The sequence below is a fragment of the Enoplosus armatus genome, chromosome 4, assembly GCF_043641665.1.
Source record: "Enoplosus armatus isolate fEnoArm2 chromosome 4, fEnoArm2.hap1, whole genome shotgun sequence".
NCBI lineage: Eukaryota > Metazoa > Chordata > Actinopteri > Centrarchiformes > Enoplosidae > Enoplosus > Enoplosus armatus.
This window is the reverse complement of record NC_092183.1, coordinates 2,958,237-2,982,802: the sequence shown is the minus strand read 5'-3', so window position 1 is coordinate 2,982,802 and position 24,566 is coordinate 2,958,237. Positions and strand designations below refer to the sequence as shown.

The 24,566-nt window shown below is 43.4% G+C and overlaps 1 protein-coding gene across 2 annotated transcripts; it reads right to left on the bottom strand.

The window, feature by feature from the left end:
• Positions 1–1,002: 1,002 nt before the first annotated feature.
• cds1 (CDP-diacylglycerol synthase (phosphatidate cytidylyltransferase) 1) lies at positions 1,003–24,288 on the bottom strand. 2 transcript variants are annotated; one of them, XM_070903976.1, is made up of 13 exons: positions 24,016–24,288; positions 14,608–14,765; positions 11,858–11,954; positions 11,611–11,708; positions 10,010–10,149; positions 8,416–8,474; positions 7,253–7,335; positions 6,853–6,940; positions 5,574–5,642; positions 5,017–5,169; positions 4,689–4,808; positions 3,850–3,953; positions 1,003–3,101 (listed from the first exon to the last, which is right to left on the bottom strand). In XM_070903976.1, exons 1-13 carry the CDS (start codon positions 24,082–24,084, stop codon positions 2,966–2,968), a joined length of 1,374 nt encoding a protein of 457 aa, XP_070760077.1. In that variant the 5' UTR covers positions 24,085–24,288; the 3' UTR covers positions 1,003–2,965. The 2 variants fall into 2 exon arrangements, with proteins under 2 accessions (XP_070760077.1, XP_070760079.1); XM_070903978.1 differs by having other exon boundaries at positions 14,608–14,762.
• Positions 24,289–24,566: the final 278 nt, after the last annotated feature.

The window sequence follows — 24,566 nt, the reverse complement described above, 5'->3', positions numbered from 1 at the left end:
TATGTAAGTTGGACAGTGAAGGTTGAATACAGAACAGCCTGTAAAGCAGTAGTGTGTGTTTTACCAGAGAGAGGGTTTAGTTATAGATGTATACAGTACAATACAGCTGGTCCCAAAACTCCATCCAGCACCCCCATTCACTTCAAATGGGGAAAACACGCTAAAATGCACTTCTATGAGGAAAACATGAACAAAACAAACCGGACAAATAAATTATAACATCCTCTTTGTCCAACAACTGAAGGAAGTGAACAGAACACAGTGACACACATTGCACAGGCCACAGATTCAAATGTTAGTGCTCCAGTCTGCAGCCCAGCTCCAAACTCTCCTCGTCTTTTTCCATTTTTCAGAACAAACAGAGGACGTCAGAATAGGAAGGAGACGATCGTCCGGACCTGGGCTCTGGAGCTTTTTCAATAATGGAAGAAAATCAGTGTTAATCAGACAGTGCTTTGGTAAACAGTTCTCTCTCCGAAAAGATCTGGATTCAATCAGAGAATCTCTTCGGCCCCCGTCGCAGCCTCGTAACACGCCGATAATCCAAGTCTCATTTCTCACACTGGTGAACATGTGATTAATCATGAATGCCACAGACTTCCTGTAGAATTAAATCATCCAACCCATATCCTAAAGAATCCAACTGCAACTTGCATAACATGAATGTATTGCTAAAAAAAAAAAAACTACCGTCCAGACTATCAGTTTATGTACTTCTATGTGTACATACAGTACTGTGTATACACATAATATAGGCTCCAAATTCAAACTCAAATCTTATGTTATCATAACATCTTATATTGCAAACTACATTCTAAAACTTAATAATTTAACAGTGATGTGATGCATTAGAAGACTCTGTTTTTTGAACAGTTTAACAAACATTGAGTCCGAGGATGTGGGAACCTTCGGAGTGGTCTGAAGCATCCACCCCCCCCCCACCCACCCACCCCCCCAGACTGCTACAGTGCAACTGAAGTCATCGTTGAAATCAATAAAAGGAAGCACAGTCTTTTTTTTTTAAAAGAATAGTTCACCATTGTGGGAAATGCGCTTATTTATTTCTGAGAGTCATACAAGTTAGATAATAATCAATATCATGCTCATGTATGTGGGTTTAGCATGAATTCTTGAGCTAGGATTAGTCTAGCTTAGCATAAAGACTGGAAGCAGTGGGAAACAGCTCGCCTGTAAAGCTCATTCAGACATTTGTTTAAATCGGTACACGAACAGAAATGTAGTTTTAGACGTGGTGTAACTCTTTCACGATGAACAGTTAATCCGTCCACTCAACCATTCAGTGCCGCGTCTGGTTTCTGGTAACCTTACAGGGCTTCCACACCGACAGCGCAAGTTCAACAATGTGCAGAGCGAGCTCATTATTTGCTCTGGGGAGATCATCTGTGCTCTCCCAGGCAGCTACGCCAGCCATAGCAACAAACTCCACTGGTTTTCCACCGTGTTTTGCAGCCAAAGTTCAACTTAATTCCACTTACCCTAACCCACTCCACTATGAACAGTTTTACTGTAAAGAAAAAGCTAAAATTCAAATTGTGATCATTTACATTCCAATGCAGTCAGCTGCTATGTAGAATTACCTAGCTACTGTTGTTCGCCAACATTGTGTTAATTAGTGAGTTTTACAGGTGAAGTCTGGTTAGACACAGGCAAGCTGCTTCCCCATGCGTCTTTATACTGTTCACTTCCCGGCTCTAGCTCTATACTCAACGCACAGATGCGAGAGCGGTGTCCATCTTCTAATCTAATTCTCGGCAAGAATAAGCCTATTTTCCAAATGTCAAACCATTCCTTTAAATTCTTTTTACAATCTCTAGTAAAGGGTCACCCAGAGCACACCCTCTAAAGCAGCAACCTCAGATCAAATCTACATCCCTACCTCATAAAAATCTAATTTGTTCATGCTAAAGGCTACATCTGTTTTTGTTTTTTTTTGCATATCATTTCTCATAGCTTAAAAATGTTTTCTTTTTCCCCAGCAGGTCACACAAGTAGTTATAATATCTATTAGGTATTTGTTCAGCTAAATATTTCCAGTATATTTATGTACAATACATTAACTTGAGTGTTGATGCTGAGTTAACATGCCTACAGTCAAGTGTTATTGACTTCAATTGTGCGAGTTTTTTAGATTTAGACAGAAACCTAAAAGCTAAAAGTTCACGCTGTGGAAGAAGAGAATAAACATGGCTTAGTTTAGCAGCAGCAGCCCAGGACAGGACTTACTACTACAGCGTACATGCTACATGTTTTTTTAATGCTGTGAGTTTAAGACCATTAAATAGAGCGTAGTCTATAAAACAGTGTCTAGAGTATGTTTGACAACCCTGCTGCATCACTGCTTCACTCTCACCACAACCTCAGAAAGACAAGTGTCTGTTTGCTGTAGCTCAGGTCCACGTGCCCAACACTTTGGGCCCAGTTTATGCTGGTAAAAGCTTCTGAAATCCATTTGTTCAGCTAAAGTCAGTGCAATATTTGCCGTCCACAGGAAAACTGCTCATCCACCATCCACCTGCGCTGAGGAAGCCACGTGCTCTAGAGTCCAATTTGTCTTCAGTCTGAGAGTCTTTGGGATGGGGACTGCCTGTTTGCTCGTGAAGCGTGTTGTAGTTTATGTGCCGGTCCAAAGCCGCTTATTTTTTGTTGTTGTTGTTGTTGTGTAATTGTGTTTTTTTAAATTTTCATTTTTTAACTACAAGGTTATTCCACGTAGTCCGGAGAGTCACCTCAGGTTCAAAGTCGTGATTTTGAGCTGGTTGGAAGTCGAATGAAGAGCCGGCAGGATGACGATGGACGTTCTGAGAGGCCACACACACACACACCATACAGCCATACTTGAAGAGTGTGTGTGCCTGTGTGTGTGTGTGTGTGTACATGCTTACACAAACATTTCCAAACCGTCACACACACTCTCCAGTCATCACCCTGTGAAGCCGGCGGTCTTTCATTCAGCCTGGGCAGCAGCTGGGGGGAGCAGGCCCCTCTCTCTCAGGTGGGAGTGCAGAGTGTGGAAAATGCTGAGCTGCTGTTCAGGCTGAAGCATCAGCAGCTGCTGCAGCACCTTGCTCGGGTTCGGCCCCCTGCAAGACAGCAATTCAAATGTGACCACAATGGAAATGGAGTATATAAAATCCAGCAGCTCTTATAGACAAACGGAGGATCTAAAAGCCTCCGTTGACTGTAGGTGAGAAACAGCCTCTAAGACAACAAACCAGGAACTCTAACAGAAACCCTCTTTAGGTCCCACAGGGGACTCTCAGAGACCGCTACACAGAGGGGAACTGAAAGGTACTAGTGAGATCATCTGCTTGTGTGTTTACTGCCGGCTAACCTCTACTGGCTGTGTTTCAGCTACTACAATGTTATCTAATAGGTTTAATGATGTTTTATGACGGACCTACACTTTCAAGAAGTTTTTGAAACTTTGGTTAACTAGAAGTTGTGGTTGCATGAATATCCGTGGAGGGTACGATGTTGTATTTTGAAGGGACTTTCTTTAACCTTTAGTTTTGTTTTTGCATTGTTCGAATCACAACTTGACAAAACCCTCCTCAACGCAGCAGGTTGATTCACAACCTTCACTGCGTTTGTCCCTTTGCTGTAAGGTGTTTGACTACTTTTCCAGGCAGTTGTATTATGCACTTCTCCTTTTTCTTCAATGCAAGTAACACCACTAGCAAAGGCCGCCAATTAGTATTTACTTCACAGCCATCGGAAGCTTAATGAGAACTGACACACAAACATATAAAACTTTAAACGACTGAAAAGAACTCGATAACACATTTTTATCAGCTTTCATTATCCGACACCTCTCCCTCCTGGTCTCACCTGATGAAGCTGGCTATATAGACGTGTGTGAAGGTGGCCATCAGGTACTGACAGTCGAACCGGTCCATGATGCCACCGTGGCCGGGGATGGTGTTGGCAAAGTCCTGCAGGAGAGGAGAGACCATAACATCAGATTGTTGTCTTACCTCTTCAAAAGGTTATTACACAATATTATTTAAAATAGTTTGTTCTCTTTTTGTGGTGTTTCAAGGCAGCAATTTGCCGTCAGACTAATGGTGTCACTAGGTGGAGATGTGCTACAATGGCAGATTCAGAATCACGGACTACACTAACATTAACTGGCTTAGCTGTTTGAGAAATTACTTTTCACAGCAGGGAGCTCTTAAACAAGGCGCTGAGACCCCAGTGACAGCAGTGGTGCCGCTCAGTGGCTCACAGTAGGAGGCTGCAGTTTACCTCCATAGCCTGCAGTAGCGAAAGTGTGCAGCTGTGTGGGGGATTACGCAAAGCACTGCTGAGCTACCTGCCACTTTAAATCAAATCTCTGCTCTTCAACAGCAGTTGAAGTGGTCCAACCAGTTCCTGTGATATTCAAATGCCTCCCTTAAACTAATCTGTGACTGTGGGCTTGTAGCTTGAGGTGGAGTCACAGTGCACGTCAGAGATTTTAACTGCTAACTTTTGACAATAAAATGGAAAACAAGGAGCTGATGGCACTTAAATCTCATCTGAAAAACAGATTTAAATGATAACGGTACCCAGCGGAGAAGGGAAACAAGACTAAAACAATATCCCCAGATGAAGGAAAGTAAATAATGAAGTAAGCCTGTTGGACAAGAGAGGAGAAGAGACACAATGCAGGAGGAGATGTTCTTTACTTTTATTTTGAAGGCTCGCTTGAAGCCGCTGGCAAAGAAGCCGCCGAAAGGCCCGATGAGAGACCCGAAGGACGAGAGGAAGATGCTGTGGATCTGGAAGGGGTACATGTTCACCGTTTTCTAAAAGAGACACGGGGAAAAACATTAAAAAGTGATTTAAAAGCCTCATTTTGATTTTCTCTCTACCCAGATATTTACATATCTGGAGAAATGATCTAAACAGTGCTAACGCAGATTGGGATCTCTGCAATGTACCTACAGTGATTTCAGCACGTCAGCGTGTCGAACATTTCATTTGTAAAACAAGGTTAAAGACGATGGGTCTTACCCATCTCAGAGCGTTTTGTACCACCGCGGGGAGAGTGTACTCCTGCATCACAAAGATGTCAGAAGGCTCACATTCTACTGTGAACCCATTGGTCTCACTGTTGAAGCCCACGGGACACACAAAGTACTGGAACTGAGACAGGAGGTAGGCCAGCTGAGGGCGAAACAAAGACAAGATCAGCTTCCAACTCTGTATTAGAACATCAGTATGACGTTAACCCTTCTCTGTCCCAGTGGACCACCACCGTCCCACCCGCTGTTTAAGTGAGGCTTGTACACGAACCGATTGGTCCTCATGAACAAAATGAACTATTACTTTCGGATGTAACCCTCTTGCGTGTTGTTACAGCGATCCAAGCAACATTTGAGCATTACTTTTGGCTATGTTCCATTCTTCGAGTGGCTGATGAGGCTACACAGTTCACTTAATAGTTGCCCGTGTTATTTATTAGTTATGAAGCCGTTGTGAGCTCATAGTTGTTGTCAGCTTCACCAAAAGCCTCATGAAAAGCCTCAAATCGTGTGAGTGAGTAGTGAAAGCAGATTAAGCGTACTCACCATGAAGCCAAAGACCACAGTGGCGAAGAAACCTCCGATGAAGCCCTCCCAGGTCTTCTTGGGTGAGAGCTGCAGGGGAGGAAGGGGGCGGCAGGGGGGGTAGAGACAGAAACAGAGGCTGTCTTTCACATCAACATGACATCAGCTTCACCACAAACTGCATGTGATTTAAAATAAACCCCTTCCTGCAGTCCTCAGCTCCGAGTTACTGAATAGCTCTAGTGTGGACGGATGTACAGCAGTCGCCATCGTCACAATTCTCTTTCACGCGCTTCCCCCGAAGAGTTCAACTTCAAAGAGTTGGAAAGAGTAACATCTGATTCATTTAAGAGTGGAGTCACAGTTCCTGGAGTGCAGGAGACCCTGTAGTGTTCAGTACATTTGAGAAAGGAGTTCAAGGAAGTACCTGAATAAGTACACGCCTGCGTCACAACTATATTCTATAAGCAGTTTGTCTGGCTGAAACACTGCCAGATGATTTAGGGCTGATGTGAGAACAGTTTGCTGTTGAATGGCAGAGATGACAGAAGGTGATCGTGTGTAGGAGGATATGTGGCTCCAAATCCATTTATTTTTCTGACACCTGTTTGGCTCTTGACCAGACACTCACTCCAGTCTCCTCCACCGGTTCCTCCTGGGAGGAGATCCTGAGGCGTTGGCAGGACAGGATAGGATATACTGTATAACCCCCACTGTGTGTTCTGGGTCTGCCCTGAGATCTAGCCTCACTTGGACATATCCAGAACACATCCACAGGGAGGTGTCCACCTGAACTGGCTCCTTTTAACACAAATTAACATCGGTTCTACTTGGACCTCCATCTGGGTGTTTGAGCTCCTCACCCTATTCGTAAAGCTGTTTTTATGACCACAGGTAAAGGTCGGAACGCCTTTTAACCTTTACTCATGAATAAGACACTGAGATACTTTAATATTTAGATGACAAGGACGCCCCACCAGTCAGCCAAACTAAAGATGCGGCAGAAGAAAAGTCTTTAGCTGTGAAATTTCAGTTCAGTTCTCACAGCAGTTACACTTATCTGAGTTCTATGTCTACGGTCAGAAAGCATGTCACTGAGCATCACTGAGCATCACTGAGCATCACTGAGCATCACTGAGGACGAGTGTGCATGCAGCCTGTTGCAGTCGCTCCTGTCTGTTTTTTCCTTTATTCCTTTATCATAACTTTGTATTTTTTGTGAAATTTCCCCGCCGGGGATCAATAAAGTATTTCTGATTCTGATTCACACTGAAACCACATAAGACAATGTTTGATTTACCTTGATCAGTGGAGTCCTCCCAAAGAAGAAACCAAACAGATAGGCCATGATGTCATTGCAGATCACAATGGAGATCGGGACAATGAACCTGGAAAAAGGAATTTCCACACTGGTAAGAGGTGGAGGGGGAACTTTCACCATCCACGCACCAAATTCTGATCACAATTATTGTGAATCTAGTGGACTAAATTATCTCTTAGAGCAGTTCATTAAAACAGAATTTGCTTCATTTGTATATATGACTTGGCTTTGTTAATTAATCACATTCTGTTGCATTACTCTAAACTTTAAAAGACTTCATGAAGAGCACAACAGTGAGAATACACTTGCGACGACACATGTGCAGCGATAGTCTGAGACAACATGGCGGGTTCCTCTGGTCTGTCTGTGTCCTGCTTACCAGATCATTCCTTCAAACAGGTTCTGAATGACAAGGTGGGACTGAGTTACCACAATCAACAGGGTCACATGGGTCCAAGCAAACTGGAATGGCAAACACAAACACAAACACCACAGCGTCACTGCACTGGAATGTGGTCGCGCCCGCTCAGAAGTTGGCTCGTGTCAGAAATAGTGGAATCATACAAACAAACTGGCAGACGAGGTGAATGACACAAAGCCACACTGCAGAGTAAGATGATACACATGTCAAAAACATCACAACAAAGACATATATGATAGTGTGAGAAGAGCAGCAGGTGGAAAAGCTCTGTTAAACATTTTCGTGAATTTATTGGACATATCCAAATAAGAATAAGAAAGAAGATGCATGCAACACAATTATTAAAATAACTTAGCACAGCAGCATAATAAAACCAAACAGGCTGAAGAAGTGTGCCAGTAAATATTACTATATAATAACCAGACCTTTGATTTTTTGGGTTAATGATGATGTAGTTAAAAGGGGGACAATGGAAACAAATTCCTTTTTGGGCCTGAAATCTAAAAAATGTTGGCACTCATGACACTTTAATGCTGCAAATAACTAAATAATAAATAAATAAATGAAATGAAAATGTTGTTAGCCAATGCATGCAAAGTACTAATAAATAACTAATTAAGTTACCAATAAAGTTAGATAAAAATGTGGTGCATGATAGGTGCTCACGAATGGCAGAAAAAGCAAAACAGAAGGATGTGAAGTGAAATAAAGCTGAAGCCATTGCAGAAGTCCTGCATTAATCCAGGACCAGATAGTAACGTGAACGTTTGTACATACTTTTAGTTCTAAATTATGCTACTTTACTCTTGAATGGGAGCACCGGTACTGTACAATTTCCCCCCGGGGATCAATAATGTATTTCTGATTCTGATTCTGGACAGCTTATCTGTGAGTGATACAGTACAACAACACGGCGCAGCATTTAACAGCATTTTCAAAAGAGCTGAGAAGTGAGAAGACTTCTACAATGGCTCAAAATGAGTTTTCAAAATCTTCTCAGGGGGACATAACAGGACGTAAGAAGCAGTGGAAGAGGATGGATAGGAAGGTTAGTGGTGGAGTAGAGGAGGAGTAGAGGAGGAGGAGGAGGAGGAGGACAGGGTTACTTGACTGATACACACCATATAAAACTGCAGGCGGTAATGTTTCTTCACTAAACTCAGCACAAACATGCAGAAACCTGTGAAAGAGTAGACAACATGCTGTCAGTTTTTACTCAAAGTTGAAGTACACGGTAGATTAAAAAAAATACATATCACATATAACATATTCTTTACTGTACACTGTGTGGGGAGGTGTGTGTCGCATGCCTGTAACTCAACAATTCACACAAACATCTAGGGGCATTTTAGACTTTGACGATTCAGACTTGACACTGACTTTAATTCAGATATGTGAATTTGAATTGAGGAGGCTGAAGGCTGACAAAGCTCCTGTGTCAGGTTTGTCTACATAAACCTGGGAAGGCCCTCTGGGGAGCCGTTACTGCCAACAGACGGAGGAGATGCTGTCTGCTTCAGAATGTCCTTGGGGCTTAAAACGGCAGCTGACGCCTGGCTGGGTCGACTGAAAGACAACCAAGTCAGCAACACTCAGGAAGAAATGTGTTCACCCCGGCCTCAGACTCTAAAACTAACCTCTGAGAGATCAGTGGGCAGAACCTCTACTCATCCATCCCAGAGGGGGCGTTAGCGTCACAGCAGCAGCTAATGGAAATCAGAAAGCTGCTGATATGATCGAGCCACGGAGACTCTATATCTCACGATACAGAAACTGTTCTGTAAAGAAATGGTTTAAAATAACCACATCGTACTTCATCCGCTGTATTTACAAAGTCTTGTCGCTCTCTTCTTCTGTTGCGTTTAGAAAACCGCCTCAGAGGTGCATTACCACCACCAACTGTCGCTCTCACGTCACATGAGAACGTGGTAATCGGTCCTGCTGCACAAGTCATGTTACCTTGTGAGGCGGCTGAATTTGCGAGATCCAGCCCTGAATATATATGTACACTGTACATACGTGTACATATCTTTCTATCATGATATTTTAAACTATTTTAAACTTCAAATAATCAGAATGGTGGTGTAGTATGACGGAGCTGCCCCACTGATCATCTCCAATAACTTTCAAATCTCTGCGAGGTCAATTTCATTCTCTGCTGACATGAATGGAAATCAGTGGCTGCAGAGAAGGTATGAAAAACACATCGTAAAATTCAAAACATGACGGTAGCTGTTGAACCTTTTCAGCAGCAGTGTATAAGTACATGTAATTCACCGTAAATAGAAATAAAACCTGCTGAAGTGTTATTAGAATAGAATTATTTTTTACACATCATGGACGTGAATCATTCGTATATTTGGATAAAAGCCACAGCTAAATGTTTGTGGTTTTATGGGACATCCGGCTGCAGTTTAGCAGAGCAATAAACCGTCCTATCAGTAAATGAAAGCTCCAGAGAAGGAGAGGAAATGAGCTCGTGTGATTGTTAATCAGTTTATAAAGTCATGGGTTTATACTACAAGTCTCCCTGAGGTCTTTGTTTCCCTTTCTGCTCTGTTTTCTCCACAGTAACGTTAGTTGTAACTCTCCACACACTGTGCCTGGTGAAATGTAATCCACCTCTAAAGAAGACGCGAGTGGAAGCGGAGGGGCCAAAGAGCGTGTGTGCTTTTCGAGATACGGCAGTCGAATTGTCTTGAAGGCGAGACCCACCTGCGAGGTACAAAGCGAAGGAGATGAAGCGGTGATAGCGAGCCAGGAACTGCAGAGGTTCCTCCCTCTGCACCAGAGCCCCAAAGTAATCCGCTACAGTTTCACCATAGAAGAAGTAGTTGACGCAAATCAGGAAGTACCTGAGGAAAAAAACCCAGAGGGAATTAGTTTTGTCTTTACATTTGCTTCTTGTCATTTTCTCCTCATTATGCTTGAGTGCTTGGCGGCGAGGAGCGATGTCGTTAGGTTTGTTCTGCTGTGTAAATACTGTATGCAGGAGTTTCTGTTTTTCTGCACTTCAATCTGAAATGTGTGCAAATGTATGAAAAGAGTCTGATCTTGTGTTGGATGTGTGGGTCACTGGGTTTAAATGTCTACCAGTGTTTCTTGTCCGCTGTACATTGACCTGTGTGTGTGTGTGTGTGTGTGTGTGTGTGTGTGTGTAGTTGTAATGGCGGGTGGCCTTGGTGAAAAGGGCAAGTTTCAATTAGCTTTCATTTGCTTCCAACATGGCAGTGATCTTTGCTCCTGGCTGCAGCGAGCGCCGCTGTCACATAGTGTTGGTGTGTATGCAAAGGTGACCCAGCAACAACAACACTGCAACAGAAAGAGGAGCAAACTCAGGCTCTGTGGCGGTAGGTGGGTGTTGCATATTCAGAGCAACTACCTGCCGACGGAGCTGACTCGTGTCAGCGTTTTACTGGAGGAACAGTGAGCGGCTGCCAGACGAAATGACTAAGAGCTAATTTTAACAGAACGATTCTGTCTGTTTCTGGCTTTTTAAATCTCCTTGCAGACCATTACACCATGAGGGCAGCTCTGAATTAATACAGACCTCACATTCAGGTGGCCAAGATGTAAAAGTAGGGCTGGGGCATCATTTCAATGTTTTTTATACTAGTGCTGATACGGTACTTGGGTTCCTGTGCTACTCTTTGATGCCTTACTTTGAGAAATTTAAACATGTTTTTCATCAAATATTGCCTAAACACAAGCAGCCATGAAAGAACTTTGTGTAAAACTGACGAAATTGTGACTAAATCAGTTATCGAGCAAAATACTTGATGATACAGACACAGTGTGTTTGCTTCCAAAAAAAGTATAGAGGTTTGACAGCAAGTACTATGTGACTAGTGAATGAATGAACATAACTATATCCAAGTACTTCCTGGTTTGTTGAGGGTTTTTGCTCATTTGAGAAAAGTGAACTTACCAATCTAATTCATTTCACAACTGTCCAAATATGCATCTTATGTCAAACAAAGCATTGATATATTCCATCTGTAAAAGTCCCTAAAACATCCTGACAGTAGAAGTATTTGTATAAAATAACGAGATATTTCCTGTTTGAAATACAAATATTCCACCCTTTAAACACATGTACTGTCTTGTAGTGTCTCTGAGCAGGACGACGGTTACATAACTGCACCATTTGAGTCACTCTGAAGAAAAACACAAGCTAAAACACACTGATACGGTGAGATTTGGGCATAAATTAAAGTTAAAACTCTGCAGTGTTGCTTTTTTAGGGGTAAACCATTCGCTGCTCATGATGCATCTACAGCAAATCGGCTGTTTACTGTGAAATCCATTCTCCTCACCAGCTTAGTGTCCTGAACCAAGGCAGTTCATAGGAATGGTAAACTCTGTAGCCGATGGTGATGATTTCTTGGAAACACTTGATTTGGACAGTCATGACCTACATCAGATGATTGGAACAGAGCAGAAATATGACATGAAAGCTCAGGCCTGAGATACAAACTGAACGTCAGTACTTAAATCTAGAAAAAAAAGAACTGACAGCGGGATATATGCTTTCATGATACAGTATCAATCATTGTCACTTACCACTAATATAAGAGTGACAGGTCCCATGTAGATGATGAGGAAAAAGCCTGAAATCATGGCTAAAGACAGAACCCCTCGTATCCAGTAGTTCTTCCATCTGTGGAAAATAGAAACTTTGAATTATTACCTCAAAATGACATTAATATTTCATGAAATCATTTACGCTTCATTCGTGTTTCCATTCAAAGAAAATTAGATAGATGACAGTGAAAAGTATGATTTACTGTCTTGCTCCATGTCTAGATTTCCAATTATATGATATGATGATATGATATAACATGGACTGCATAAAATTCAACATTAGAGCCATGAAATTCTCACAGTAGATCACATATGGTCACATTGCTGTTTTAATAACTATGTAAAATTACCAGTAATTAGCCTTTAGCTATTATCTAGATATTAGATATTAGTGTGTTCTCCTGAACAGGCGCACACGCTGAACAAGACCACGAATCTACAGCCATGCTAGTACCTCTGTGAGGCGGTACTTAGTGTTACAGTGGTACTTTGAGCTAAATGCTAATGTCAGGATGCTAGCATACGCACAGTGACAATGCTAATATGCTGATGATGGTGTAATGTTTACCAATGTCACCATCTTAGTTTAGCATGTTAGCATGACGAATGGCACGTCATTAGTTTTGCAGGTATTTGGACTAATTGAAATGTTGCACACGGGTGAAGCTATACACATTCCTGCCAACTCTGAGGTTGTTACGATTCACCCTGAAGGGGATGAAGTTACATGTCAATCCATCCAACAGTTGTCATCCTTTGAGTAGCACTACCTGTACCGTGACACTAGCATGGCCAAAGCGTGGCGCGAGGCCTCGAGTGTTTTTCACAGCACGTCATGCAGCGTGTGTCGCTGTGAGGCTGCGCTGCACTGAGAGCAAAACAAAAGAGAGGAAACAGCTAAAAGCTGCACAGGAGCCAAGCAGGGCAGAAAGCCTGGGGCCTGCTGTATGAATGGAGAAGAAAAACGGCTGCATCATGAAAAAAGCTGCTGCTGCTTCCACTCAGCGCTGTGGACTCACACTCTCTGACTCCATCACTCACTTTCTCTCACTAAAACTACCTCCCTCCCTCCTCTCTTCAACTTCAAGTCCATCTATTCATCCTGCTCTGCTCGCTCCTTTCATCTGCTGCCGTCCCTCCCCATCCCTCCATCTGTTTCTCTTCATCTCTCACTTCTTCTAATTTCTTTCCTTCCTTTTTCCCCCTCCCCCTCCTCCTCCTCCCCCTCCTCCTCCTCCTCCCCCTTCCTCTCTCTCTCTGCAGTCTGTCCATCCCCAGGTCTCTCTGCAGCACACCGGCTCCTGCAGGGATTATTGCTTCTCTCCTCGTGAGCCTTTAAGCCCTGTGACCTGGCCGCCACTCATTGGTCACACCCTCCATCTCATCTGTATATCAAACAGGGCTTCGGTCATTTGTGTCCAAGCTGCTGCTAACTTAAACTGGCACAGATTGCCAAATGTAACAGTCCTGAACTGCTGGCAAGACTGAAAACTGTGCAAGAATAGTTATTTTAAAGATTGTTTATATAAAGTCTCAACTGCAGCCTTCAATGCATTTCCCAGATTATACTTAAACAACAGTTTTCCCTTCTAACTATGCCATTTATCTCCATAAATGATTATTCTCCACAGGCATAGACATCAAAATAAAAGGAAACGGCAAGGGTCAAATATTTGGTTTATCGAGAGAGAAGCACTTCATTTTTCATGCTTTTCAGACACAAGTCGAAAAACCTGAAGAAAAGTTCCTCCTAAATTAAACCTACAAGCAGCCATCGATGTCACACCAAAATATTCTTTTCCAGGTCACAGTGAAAACAGTTTTGCATTTTGCTTCAAAAAAGGACAAAGCAATGCATGTTTGTTTACCTTAAAGGGGTCCTGACATAAAATCCGACCAAACAACATACTATTCACCTGAGTACAAGCAGCCAGCACACCTGTTTCAGAACTCGACATTCAGGTACATAAGAGATCCTTGAATACATCCAACGGTTCAGTGACTTACTGTAGGTGTGTCAACTGACTGAAACTGGATTTTTGTTTTCCTTCTACAAACTATTTTAACCCCTTGACTTGTTATTATGTCACTGTTGTGTTTGTTTATACATATACTGTAATATACATGACCATTGTAGGGTGACAGGAATATTGTAAAGGCCCTGTGGCAACATGTCCTACTTACTCTACAGCTATGAATCACAGAAACATGCATATATGATCCTGTAATGTTGGATTCAATTAAGAGAGAGAATTAAAACAAGATCAACAGTAGTCACTGGTCAAATGCTGAGAACTTCTACCTGTGCGGTTCCTTTCACCCACTGTGTAAGTCTTTTGGTTGGCTGCAAATTTACTAACAACTGCATGTTCAGACATCCCTGGAGGTTCAAATCTATTTCTGCACGCATGTGGAAAGACGGTCGATCACTCTGTCAGGGTCGTTTCATAAACGATGGAGGGAAAACTGCTTGTTACAGCAACATTATGGCTGAAGTACATTTGAACAAGACCTCCTGCGTCTTGGGTTCAAGGTGTGTAGCGCTGCTGCTGCTGTGAAGTTTGCATTCTGACCTACTTATAATCAAAGAAGAGTGGCAGAATCAGGCTACAGAGTAATTCCTTTGATATTTCTAAGCAGTGACAACTCCAGGATGCACTTCAGGAACAAACAACATCTGTTGGCATCCATCTCTGGTGAGTGTGTGTGTGTGTTTGAGCAGCGTGTACCTGGGCGGCAGGCCCTCCAGAGCTTTGTTCAGGTATTGTGGAGTGTTGTCTGTATCTGCTGTGGAGGGAGGAACATCTGGAGTGTCTGCTTTGGAGTCACCATCACATTCTCCCTCTGCGTCGCCTTGCAGGCCCAGCCTGTCATCACCATCAGCCTCCTACCAGGACATGAGACACAGATATTAAAATTCTGACTTAAAATAGTGAGCGTTCACTTGACGCACAGGTCAGTTCAGAAAACAGAGGCAGACAGAAAAGGAGAAGAGTATAAGCAGCAGCATCCTAACAAGAAAAAGAAAACAGGACGTATGCTGTGAGCGCTTCTGAGATGCAAACGATAAGTAAATGTTGAGGTAGTCAAATAGAGGCCAGTCTAAAAGGATACAGGACCCGGCAGACGGCGGTTTAATTAGGCCAGAGTTTAGTCTCCCACCTGGGAGGAGACTACAGAACTGGTGCATTATTCTTCTAAGTTTGGCTGGGATTCAAGTCGGTCTGCAAGTGTGTGTGTGTGTGTGTGTGTGTGTGTGTGTGTGTGTGTGTGTGTGTGTGTGTGTGTGTGTGACAGTCTCCAGGAATTGAAACCATCAGTGACTTTATTCCAACATAATATCTGCTATGTTAGGACTGTGAGGGTGTGAAGAGGGTCCAATCCATTCTCAAACACTTTTACATTCAGTGAACAAACAGACAATTTGAGAAAAAGGTAAAACTACTATTTGGTCCACAAATGTCCATAAAAGGAGAAAGTTTGATTACAATCTCATCAGGAAGCCGGAGGATTACTGGCTGAGCATGACTGAGCTGAAAGTCTACACCTGGCGTCGACAGGTTAACAGGCCGCTGCCCGGGAGGCAAACGTCTTTATTAGTGTTAATGAATCTTTAATATTGGGATTTTAACCCAGTCAGCAGACACAGTTTCTACCGTCGAACGTACACTGCCTCTATTCTCGTATTTTTATTCTAACACAGAATGGACAAACGTAACAGAGAGCAGTGTGATCACTTTATATACATTCATCACAAACTTGGTCCTCGTGGGTTTCTTGCAAAATTATTCAAAATTCACCATCTGGACTAGTCACAATATCTTTTTTCACTTTCCCCATTAGTGTACCATCATTTCACATCAGTTAACTTATTTCAAATACGTTTCACCAATCTTAACTCAAAATCACCTCTTTTTTTTAACCTAAAATAAGTTCCACATAGACGTTTTGTGTCACACACATCCATAAGTTGCAGTGTTTCTGCTCTCAGGAGTTCAGAGTTTACAGTAAAGAAGGTCCTCTAGTAATAATTACAACTCAGCACATGCATCAGATAACAAAAACTTAAGTTAAAAATGTGGAGAAAATGCAAATGTGATGCTGATTATACACCAAAATCCCCCAAAATAGTTTTAAACTATTTAAAACATTTCATATTTTTAAATCACATTTTCTAATTCCAGGAGTTTTTAATCAAATGCAATAAAATAAAAAAAGGAATAACTTTATGATCGGCTACATGAGAGCACAATCTAAGCAATCACAGTCAGCAAGATCTGCAGGCAACAGAAGTTTGGCATCCTTCTTGCTGCTGTGAGCAGTACAACATATGCCATGTTTGTGAAAGTCATAAATCCGCACCTTGGTTTTGGAAAACGCTGGCTCAGTGAGGATAAGAGACAACATGGTGTATTTTCAGACATGGCCTCAGACACTCTATCACCATGAATAAGTAAGTAAAGTGACATGCTAGAAGTTAAGTCCAACACCTTTGTTCTTGAGTTCACACCAGTGATGGTCTATCATGTCACAAAGCAGCGAGTGGAGATACTTTTTCTGCCCAAAAGAGGCTATTTTTAAAACCAAGTGAAATTCCTCCTGAGCTCACACACCCAATGTGGGAGATTAAGTTTCCTTTTGCACTTGAGAGGCTCGCTGATGCTCCTGGACATTTTTTCCTTTCATGGTTACTTTGACTCAAACGCTACTAAATACGGTAAGTGGGGGCGTCAGGGTTAAATCAGACAGCTTTTCATTTGGGAATCAGGTCTCTGATCCTGGTCAGACGTTGGTTGGAAAGCGCTGAAACGCAGGTTTCAACAGAGGGGGGGGTCACTTGAGTTGGTGTTGGAGTTCAGTTCAAGAAAGAAGAGGTGTAATTGAAGATTTCTACTCAGGTTTTAATGAGGAAACGTTGAAGCCGGCAGATTGAAACAGTGGAAGGCTACAGGGTCCTAGCTGGCAGTGTTACCTACATATCTGGACTGAAAACGGAGAGAAAAACACAACAAAACAGCCACTCTGGAAGACTGCAGCTTTTCTTTTCAATAATCACAAGGCACAAACTAAATGCTAAACGTGCTTGCATTAAAGAAAGTTCTAGAGCAAGCTTGCATTTCCATTAGTGTTGAAACAATTAGTCAATTAATTGATGAGTTGATTTTAAAATTATAGTTTAAGTCTTTGGTTACAGCTTTTCAAATGTGAGGATTTGCTGATTTTCTCTGTTTTATATCATTTTGAAGTGAATATCTTTGAGTTTTGGGCAGATAAAACATACAATCTGAAGACCACGGGCTTTGGTAATTTGGATAAAACATAGATTTTAAATTAAATTTAACCTCATGAAGATGCAAAGAGAAGCAGAAATGAAGGCGCTAACAAGGAGGACTGACAGATAATGGGTTATACTGCAGTACAGATTACGGGGATACAGGAGATCTTCCACAACAGCTTGTTAGCTGATAAAGTGGACGGCAGAGACGGCAAACTCTGCAGTCTACAGTTCAATAACTGTTTCTGCAACATGAAACAGGCCTCAGCTTTGGTCAGCACATTACTTAATTTGCACAAACGTGTTACATGCAGAGCCAAAGTATTACGTTCTAATCTGGGTGAATGTACTCAAGCTTGTTAATTAAACTGTCAAACACTGTTAATCTTTTGTTTATCTAGCAAAGTATGCTAACCGCTGTGTAAATGCTTCAAACGCTTCTGTAAATCTGTGTGGCAACAATCCAAGTTATGCTACGGGGCCCAACAAGTCGTGGGCCCGAGTACCTGTAGACATCAGCAGTACGTATGAAAAGAAAACACAGCTAACGGAGCGCGAAACAAAACACGACAGCAGCCACAGCAGATGGTGCTTCCACAAATTCACTTTCTACAGTGCGTCCATGTTTTTCTACTGTCTGTGAGCCGAAGAGCAGAAGCAGTACAACCGTCCTTGCAGCTCAGCTCACCCCCACTATTGTCTTCCTCCTCCTCCTCCTCCTCCTCCTCCTCCTGGCTATTAATGCCTTCTCTGCAGAGAGGTGGGAGGAAGAGGATCAGGAGAGGACAGGTGACCAGCAGCTGAAGCCACGTCCACTCTGAGGCTGTACTCATGTCACCAGTATCTGAAGCTTCACGCCCCCACCAAAGCAGCCCCGTGCAGGGGCTTACTAATAGTGGTGTAGCGGCAGGAAGGTGATCCGTTCTCCGTACGGTTTGGAACGCATGTTCTGTGTTTCACTGTGAAGCACAATGATTGGGTTGGGAAGAGCGACTCATTTAAAAGCCGTCTCCATTGAGTGAAATCCCGTAGGCTGTGACTTTTCAGTGGTGTAACTGGGAAACTTCAGCAATAGTGGTGACTACAGACAGAGATTAAATTAATCCAACCCAATCCCTTTTATTTTGTTTCGCTGATCCGAAAAGTTAAGCGATCTGTGACTCAACACCACTACTTGCTGCTAACAACTACTAAGGCAGCTAAATCTGGAAACAGTGCTTATAAACTTAGGACATGGGACATTTCTTTTTCTGCCCTTCGGGTTTCATCATGGCAGAACTAATAATATACAGACCGTTTCAGAGTGAGTGAGTTAACTAGTAACGCCACTGTGTCCTGCAGATAAAAAGCTGTTTCCTGTTGTGGTGTGTAATTTAAGTGTGTGTGTGTGTGTTTGATTAGGGATGTGCATGGCTATACCTGAATGACAAGAGCATGACAATAAGAGCATACAGAGTACGGTCTGTAACACTTAAAGCCACCTATTATGGTGACACACTTCCTTCAGTAACAGTGGAATTAAAACTGATTTTTACTGCAGGTGTGATGACTTAAGATTGCTCCCGCTCATGAGCTCACAGTTGGTTTTTTGAATAACAAAACACATTTTGCCTGTATTTGTGAGTGAACCCTGAAAAACATCACAAACTTAACTTAAAGAAAGTGGTGCAGCTGCTGATGCTGCAACCAGCCACCATCCAATGAACGTATGGGCATTTAGCTTGATCAATAGAAGTCAACACGGTGCAAAGGTGCAGTGAACCACAGTCCTCATCACAGTCTTAATTGAGACAGCTCTAAATTTAGTCTGGAGGGGTCAACAGCAGTGAAAAGCTGCTATTGAGGAAGAAAACACATCAGTCTCATCACAGCACAACAAACAAGTCTACACACCTGTGAGGTCCAGACCAGCAGACAGCAGCAGCAGCAGCGTCTGGCTCTGGTCACCGGGGAAAAGATCACCTACATGGGCTCACACTCAAGCCTCAGGGCATTAGGCTAATCAGTGACCAACAGTGATCTGAAGTAGCACTGCTACTAGCAGCAACTTTCAGCCTCTCAACAGCTCTGCCTTTGCCAACAGTCAGCAGTTTCACCCCATTGGATGTTAAAATACTAACGTTTAGCATGTTAACATTTGGCATATTGGCATGCTGCTGTTAGCATGTTAACCGTCTTACAGTTAATATGCATGTAATCTAATGTGCTACTGTTTTGCATGTAGCATGTTAGCAAGTTAACATTGGAACGTGTTGAATGTTAGCATGAAGTAGCCTGGCTCCGGAGTCACACAACAAATAAAATCATTCAAATCTATACTGTCCTTTTTTTTCCCTTCACAGAGTTAAAGGTTGAAAAACGGAGGTTATCTGAATGCAGAGCCACAACGCAAAGCAGTATAGACTCCTCTGCTGTCCAAAGACATTTCTAACTAGGGCTGTGCAGAACGAAGCTGTGACCAGCAGAGCGTTAAACGGCCTGCTGCTACCGCCACGCCACTGGTGCTGCTGCTGGAGGCTTCAGTGCCAGCCAGCAGACAGCCCACCAAGGTCAACTGTCATGTGGAGTCTTGAGCGGCCGCTAACTGTCCCGGCAACAGCATGCAGGACCATGAAGGGAGAGTAGCAGCGTGGAGAGCAGCGGGTCAATATGTGAAACACACACACACACACACACACACACACACACACACTGCTGGGTATATATGTGTGGCTGACAAATTAATGAAAGTAAACATTGGCCTTGGAGATGGCGCACAGGGAGAGTGTGAATATATGGGCATGTGTGACTGTGTGTGGGATGTTGTAGACTATATAAAGTACGCCTCATGTGAACATGAGCTGTTTGGGTGTTGCTGCACAGTGTGCGATACAACAAACTGGTCCTTTAACCTGCAAAACTAGACACAGATAAACCCTGTCAGCTCTTCTTCAGGACACCTCAAACTAGCTGACAAAGACAGGGAAGTTTTTATTAGCCATCACTAGACTGACAGTCTCTGACAGTCTGCAGATCTTTCTTGCTTTCAGAAGAAAGGGAAGGGATACACCCAGGACGGTCAGTTACAGCACTCTGGGGGTGGACAGCAGAGCTCATCCGGTCTAAGTGTTGCCCAACATTGTGCTCTTGGTTTCTTAGGGTGGACCACACCTACAGTTTGTTCTTTCTGCTCGGAATCATAGTCGAAAAATACATTGTGCTGCAGCATTATTTCAGTAAAATTAGGCTCACACCATGTAATTACAAGCCAATCAGGGCTTATAAAAAAAAAAAGCCACATGGACTCCCACGTAGCAAGAGGTTTGGTAACTCATCAACCTTGGTACTGTTCTTACCAATCCAAAGAAAACATGCAAAATGGAGTGAATGCCATAAAATGCTCCAAACATGCTTGATGACCCTTTACTAGGACCCAGTAGCTGATGTGTCTGAATTTGTATCTGGATCAGACACCAGCTGGAGGCTTTCAAGAGAGGCAGACCTCCAAGTGGCAGCTTGTTAGTTGCCAAAGTGTTTGCAAACTCATACCTCTTAGCCACAAACACTACAAGCATTTATCTTTTGCCGACCTAATAAAACACGGCAGAGGACAGAGATGAGCTCACACAGGAAACCTTCAGCTCAAAGCAGACAGCAGACGCAGTCCATTAACATGTCAGGTTTTACGCTGATTCATTTGAAAGTGTTTATAAGAAGTTAACAAGAGAGCCAGGAACAATAACAAGAGTGTTCAAAGCTGTGTTCAGACAGAAAGTGAAGGGAATGCCTTGCGTCACTTGCTAGTTTGTGTTTATCCGCCACAAATAGCCAATGCACTGACTGTACAGATGTTAGCTGTAAGCTAGCTAGCAATGCTCTCGGTACGTGTGACTTTTGTGAAGCAGATTCATAAACACGCGGTTGAAACACAACTTTTCCGCCCTCGACGAATTTGCATCTGATCACGTCTTTCCATCTGCATCTAAACAACTGTAAAATGTCTCAAAACGTACACAAAAATGTTTGTTCATGTCGTGCAAAGAGTGATTTAATCATACACTCATATTTACAGATTTCACGGAGTCTGTCGAGTGCCTCCACACACTGTCAGTCAGACCCTGGACGGCTCCTGGTGGTCTGCATCATTGCACAAGAAGGACTATCATGGTGCAACCTACCTGTTTTATGACAAATAGGATTTCACAATCTTGACTCTACATGTACAATATATGATGTATAATAGAGCATCTGCGTTACTGTGGATACATTTGAAAAAGCATCTCATTTTAAACCTCCATCCACACAAACTTCTCTAACGCTGGAAAAAAGATACGACTTCTCAAGTTACGCTGTCACAGACATTTGATTGTCAGGTGATATTTTTTTTTAATAACTCTGGCCAGCTGGGGCTCTTTCATCACCACACTCCCTCTGTAAACAACAAAATGGCATCCGTTTACTTGTTGTCCCTTAAAACACAACGCACGCAAAAACCCTCTGACGAAATGGGAATGAAGCCTTTTCTGATAATAAAAGCCTGCAGAAGATGTTTGACCTGGGTGGCTCACGGGACAAGAAGAAGTCAATCCATCATGGTAAAACAGACAAGAAGAAGAGCAACACTTAAACTCTGACTTCATCAACACAAGGAAAAAGAAGAGTCCAGGGCAGCACGTCTCACCTCAGATATTCAGGTTAAAACAACAAGCTTGAAGCAGTTCACATTTGGCTTCCTAAATAACCTGAACACTGAATCAATTATCAAAACTGTTGTTGACTGAGTTTGTCGTCCATCGACCAAACAATTAATTGACTAATTGTTTTGGCACTATGGAGCAACAAAGATGCCACAAAATATATATTTTTAATGATTTTCAGCTGAACATTTTTATCGTTTTTTTAAGCAAAAATGCCAAAAATTCACTGGTTCCATCCTCTCGAATGAGGACATTTACTGGTTTTTCCCAAAACTCAAAAGGAAGAAATTCTAAGACATCACCTTGAGTTATTCCCTATTATTCCCTGACATGATGGGGGCCAAACAACAAACAAAGCTGCAGCCACTCATAACTATTAAAGTGTGTTTTCCAGGCACACTGAACTTCCAGGTATCGGGGTAATATGGAAATTGGTTACTGTGTCGGCACACTTCCCAGAGAGGTGACCTTGTGTGAAGCAGACGTGTATGATTTAAAAGGAGGTCTCCGGAGTTTCTGGGCCATTTTGAACTCCTTGGCACAGTTTCAGAGACATTATGCAGAGTGTCGGTGAGCGAGTGCTTTTCTCTGCGAGGCGAGTTAATCAGTGGGCCGGGTCGCTCAACGACCTCTGCATACATTACACGGGGGGGGGGGGGGGGGGGGGGGGGGGGGCTGGTGATCGGACGCCTGAGTGGAGCTGTTAGGTGGGGGTTGACTCTCAGTCCTACTGAGGGGGAGTCCTGTCAGACTCAAGGTTCAAGGAGATGTAGATGGCCCGTAGATGTGCAGGAGCAGCTTTCAGCTTATAGAAAGATGGAGGAGGCAAACAAGACTTATACTCAAATACAATTTATCTTTGGAGTCTCGGACGTCCATAAACGCCAAGCACGCAACCGTCCAAACATTCATAAAGAGAACAAAGCGTCCGGTTCTCACTTTTTCAGATTTCCCAGAGTGACTTGGGGGTTCTTCTCAAGGACCATATGATCTTATTGTGGAGGGTTTTCACCTCCAGTCTTGATGGTTTACTGCAGGTAACTATTAACAATATAACTGTGAAATGTGGCATCTCCTCCATCTTCTGTTGTATGGCAAAAGCATTGAGTTGTAAGTGCACTATGAGCACTTCGAAGGCTGCTGCTACCACTTATTTCCATTGTTGGGTAATCTATTTATCATTTCTGTCACTAATAGATTTGCCAGTTGGTTTACAAATCTTTGTTTAGTCCTAAACCCAAAGATATTCAATGCACAGAGATAACTAACAGACCGCCCTCAGAGTTAAGAAGCCGGAAGCTCATTTTGCCTAATAAATGACATTTCAATGAATCAGCCATCAAAATTCTTTGCTGTCAAGATTAAGAATGAACTGCCAACGTGGACGAAAAGTCCTGGCAATGTCGAGAACAAAGAAAAGTTTGAACATGTACAGGTCCACGTCCAGTCCTCTCCCCTTTGCCCCCCATTACAGGCTGTTTTTTCCTGGTGGGGAGTTTAAGGGTAGAGGGTGTGCTGCGCTGCAGAGAAGTTGTGATAGTTGGCTATATTAGTTAAACTGACTTGATCAGGTTGAAAGCTGTGAATGCAGCACCCATGCAGACAGTAAAGCATCTGGCGTTGAAAAGACTAATCAATGGAGAAAGAGGCACAAAACGCTGCAGATATAAGGTCGTTATGGAAGAGCACTGGAGCCTTCACTTCCACCTGAGCGTGCTGTTATCTCCCACACTGCGAGCCAACAGGCCTCCCGAGCCTTTCACCTGCTCCGACTCTCCGACACAACTACACACATCCAACTTCCGAGCTCACACGTTCAGCTGCGGGCTGCGGCTGAGCCGACAGCAGCGTGACACTGATGAGCGTGTTTCATAATGACAGCGTGAAAATGTTGTGACACTCCCGGCCGCGACGAGGACGTGGACACGCCGAATATAAACATACACATCGTTATTTCTCGGCAGGGAGCCGTTTCCGTGACTGTGTTGATGTTGTTGCGGGATTACAGCAGCCAGCAGCTAACTAACTAGCTTATTTAGCTCCCCTGCTAACCTGGCAACCCAGCTAGCTTGGCCAGTTGGACAGCGTCTGACAACAACCGGACTAACTTGTTTCGAGGGCGAGGTCTGAGGGAGGGGGGCAGGGCGGGTGGGGGGTGTCTTTTCACCCGTTACGGTGCCGTTTACCTTGTCGCTGATATTGTCGGTGCTGTCAGGGTCTCCTCCGCCTCCGCCTCGCTTCCTCAGCTCCGTCATGTTTCCTCTCGTTTCGCTGCCCGCGACGTTAAATGTGTCACATAAGCCGACTCCGGGGGAAGGAGGGAGGGGGGGGAGGGAGGGAGAAGGGGATACAAATCCTGTTTGGGTTTTGTTTTTTTTGTTTTTTTTTCCCCCCCAGATAAAGTCCTGGATCTTCCTCCCGGTTCTGTCTTTGAAGCTCGGTCCGTGAAGGTCAGCTTCCCTGAGAGTCACCCGGAGCTGCCGGAGCGCCGCTACAGAGCTCGAGAAGATACTAAACGGCTCCGCTGCGTGTGTTTGTTTATCACCGCAGTCCCCGTCCCTGCCCGCCCCCCTCCCACCGGAGTCAAGTGCGACAAATCAAACGCACACCTTCTGGTACTAACTTTCAAAGTAAAAGGCTTTGCTGAGTAACGTCTCTCTTCAGATGTTGTACTTCGGCACATCAGTTTAGTTGGTAAGCCTGAGATTAACAACAAAATGATGATGTATTGTTATGT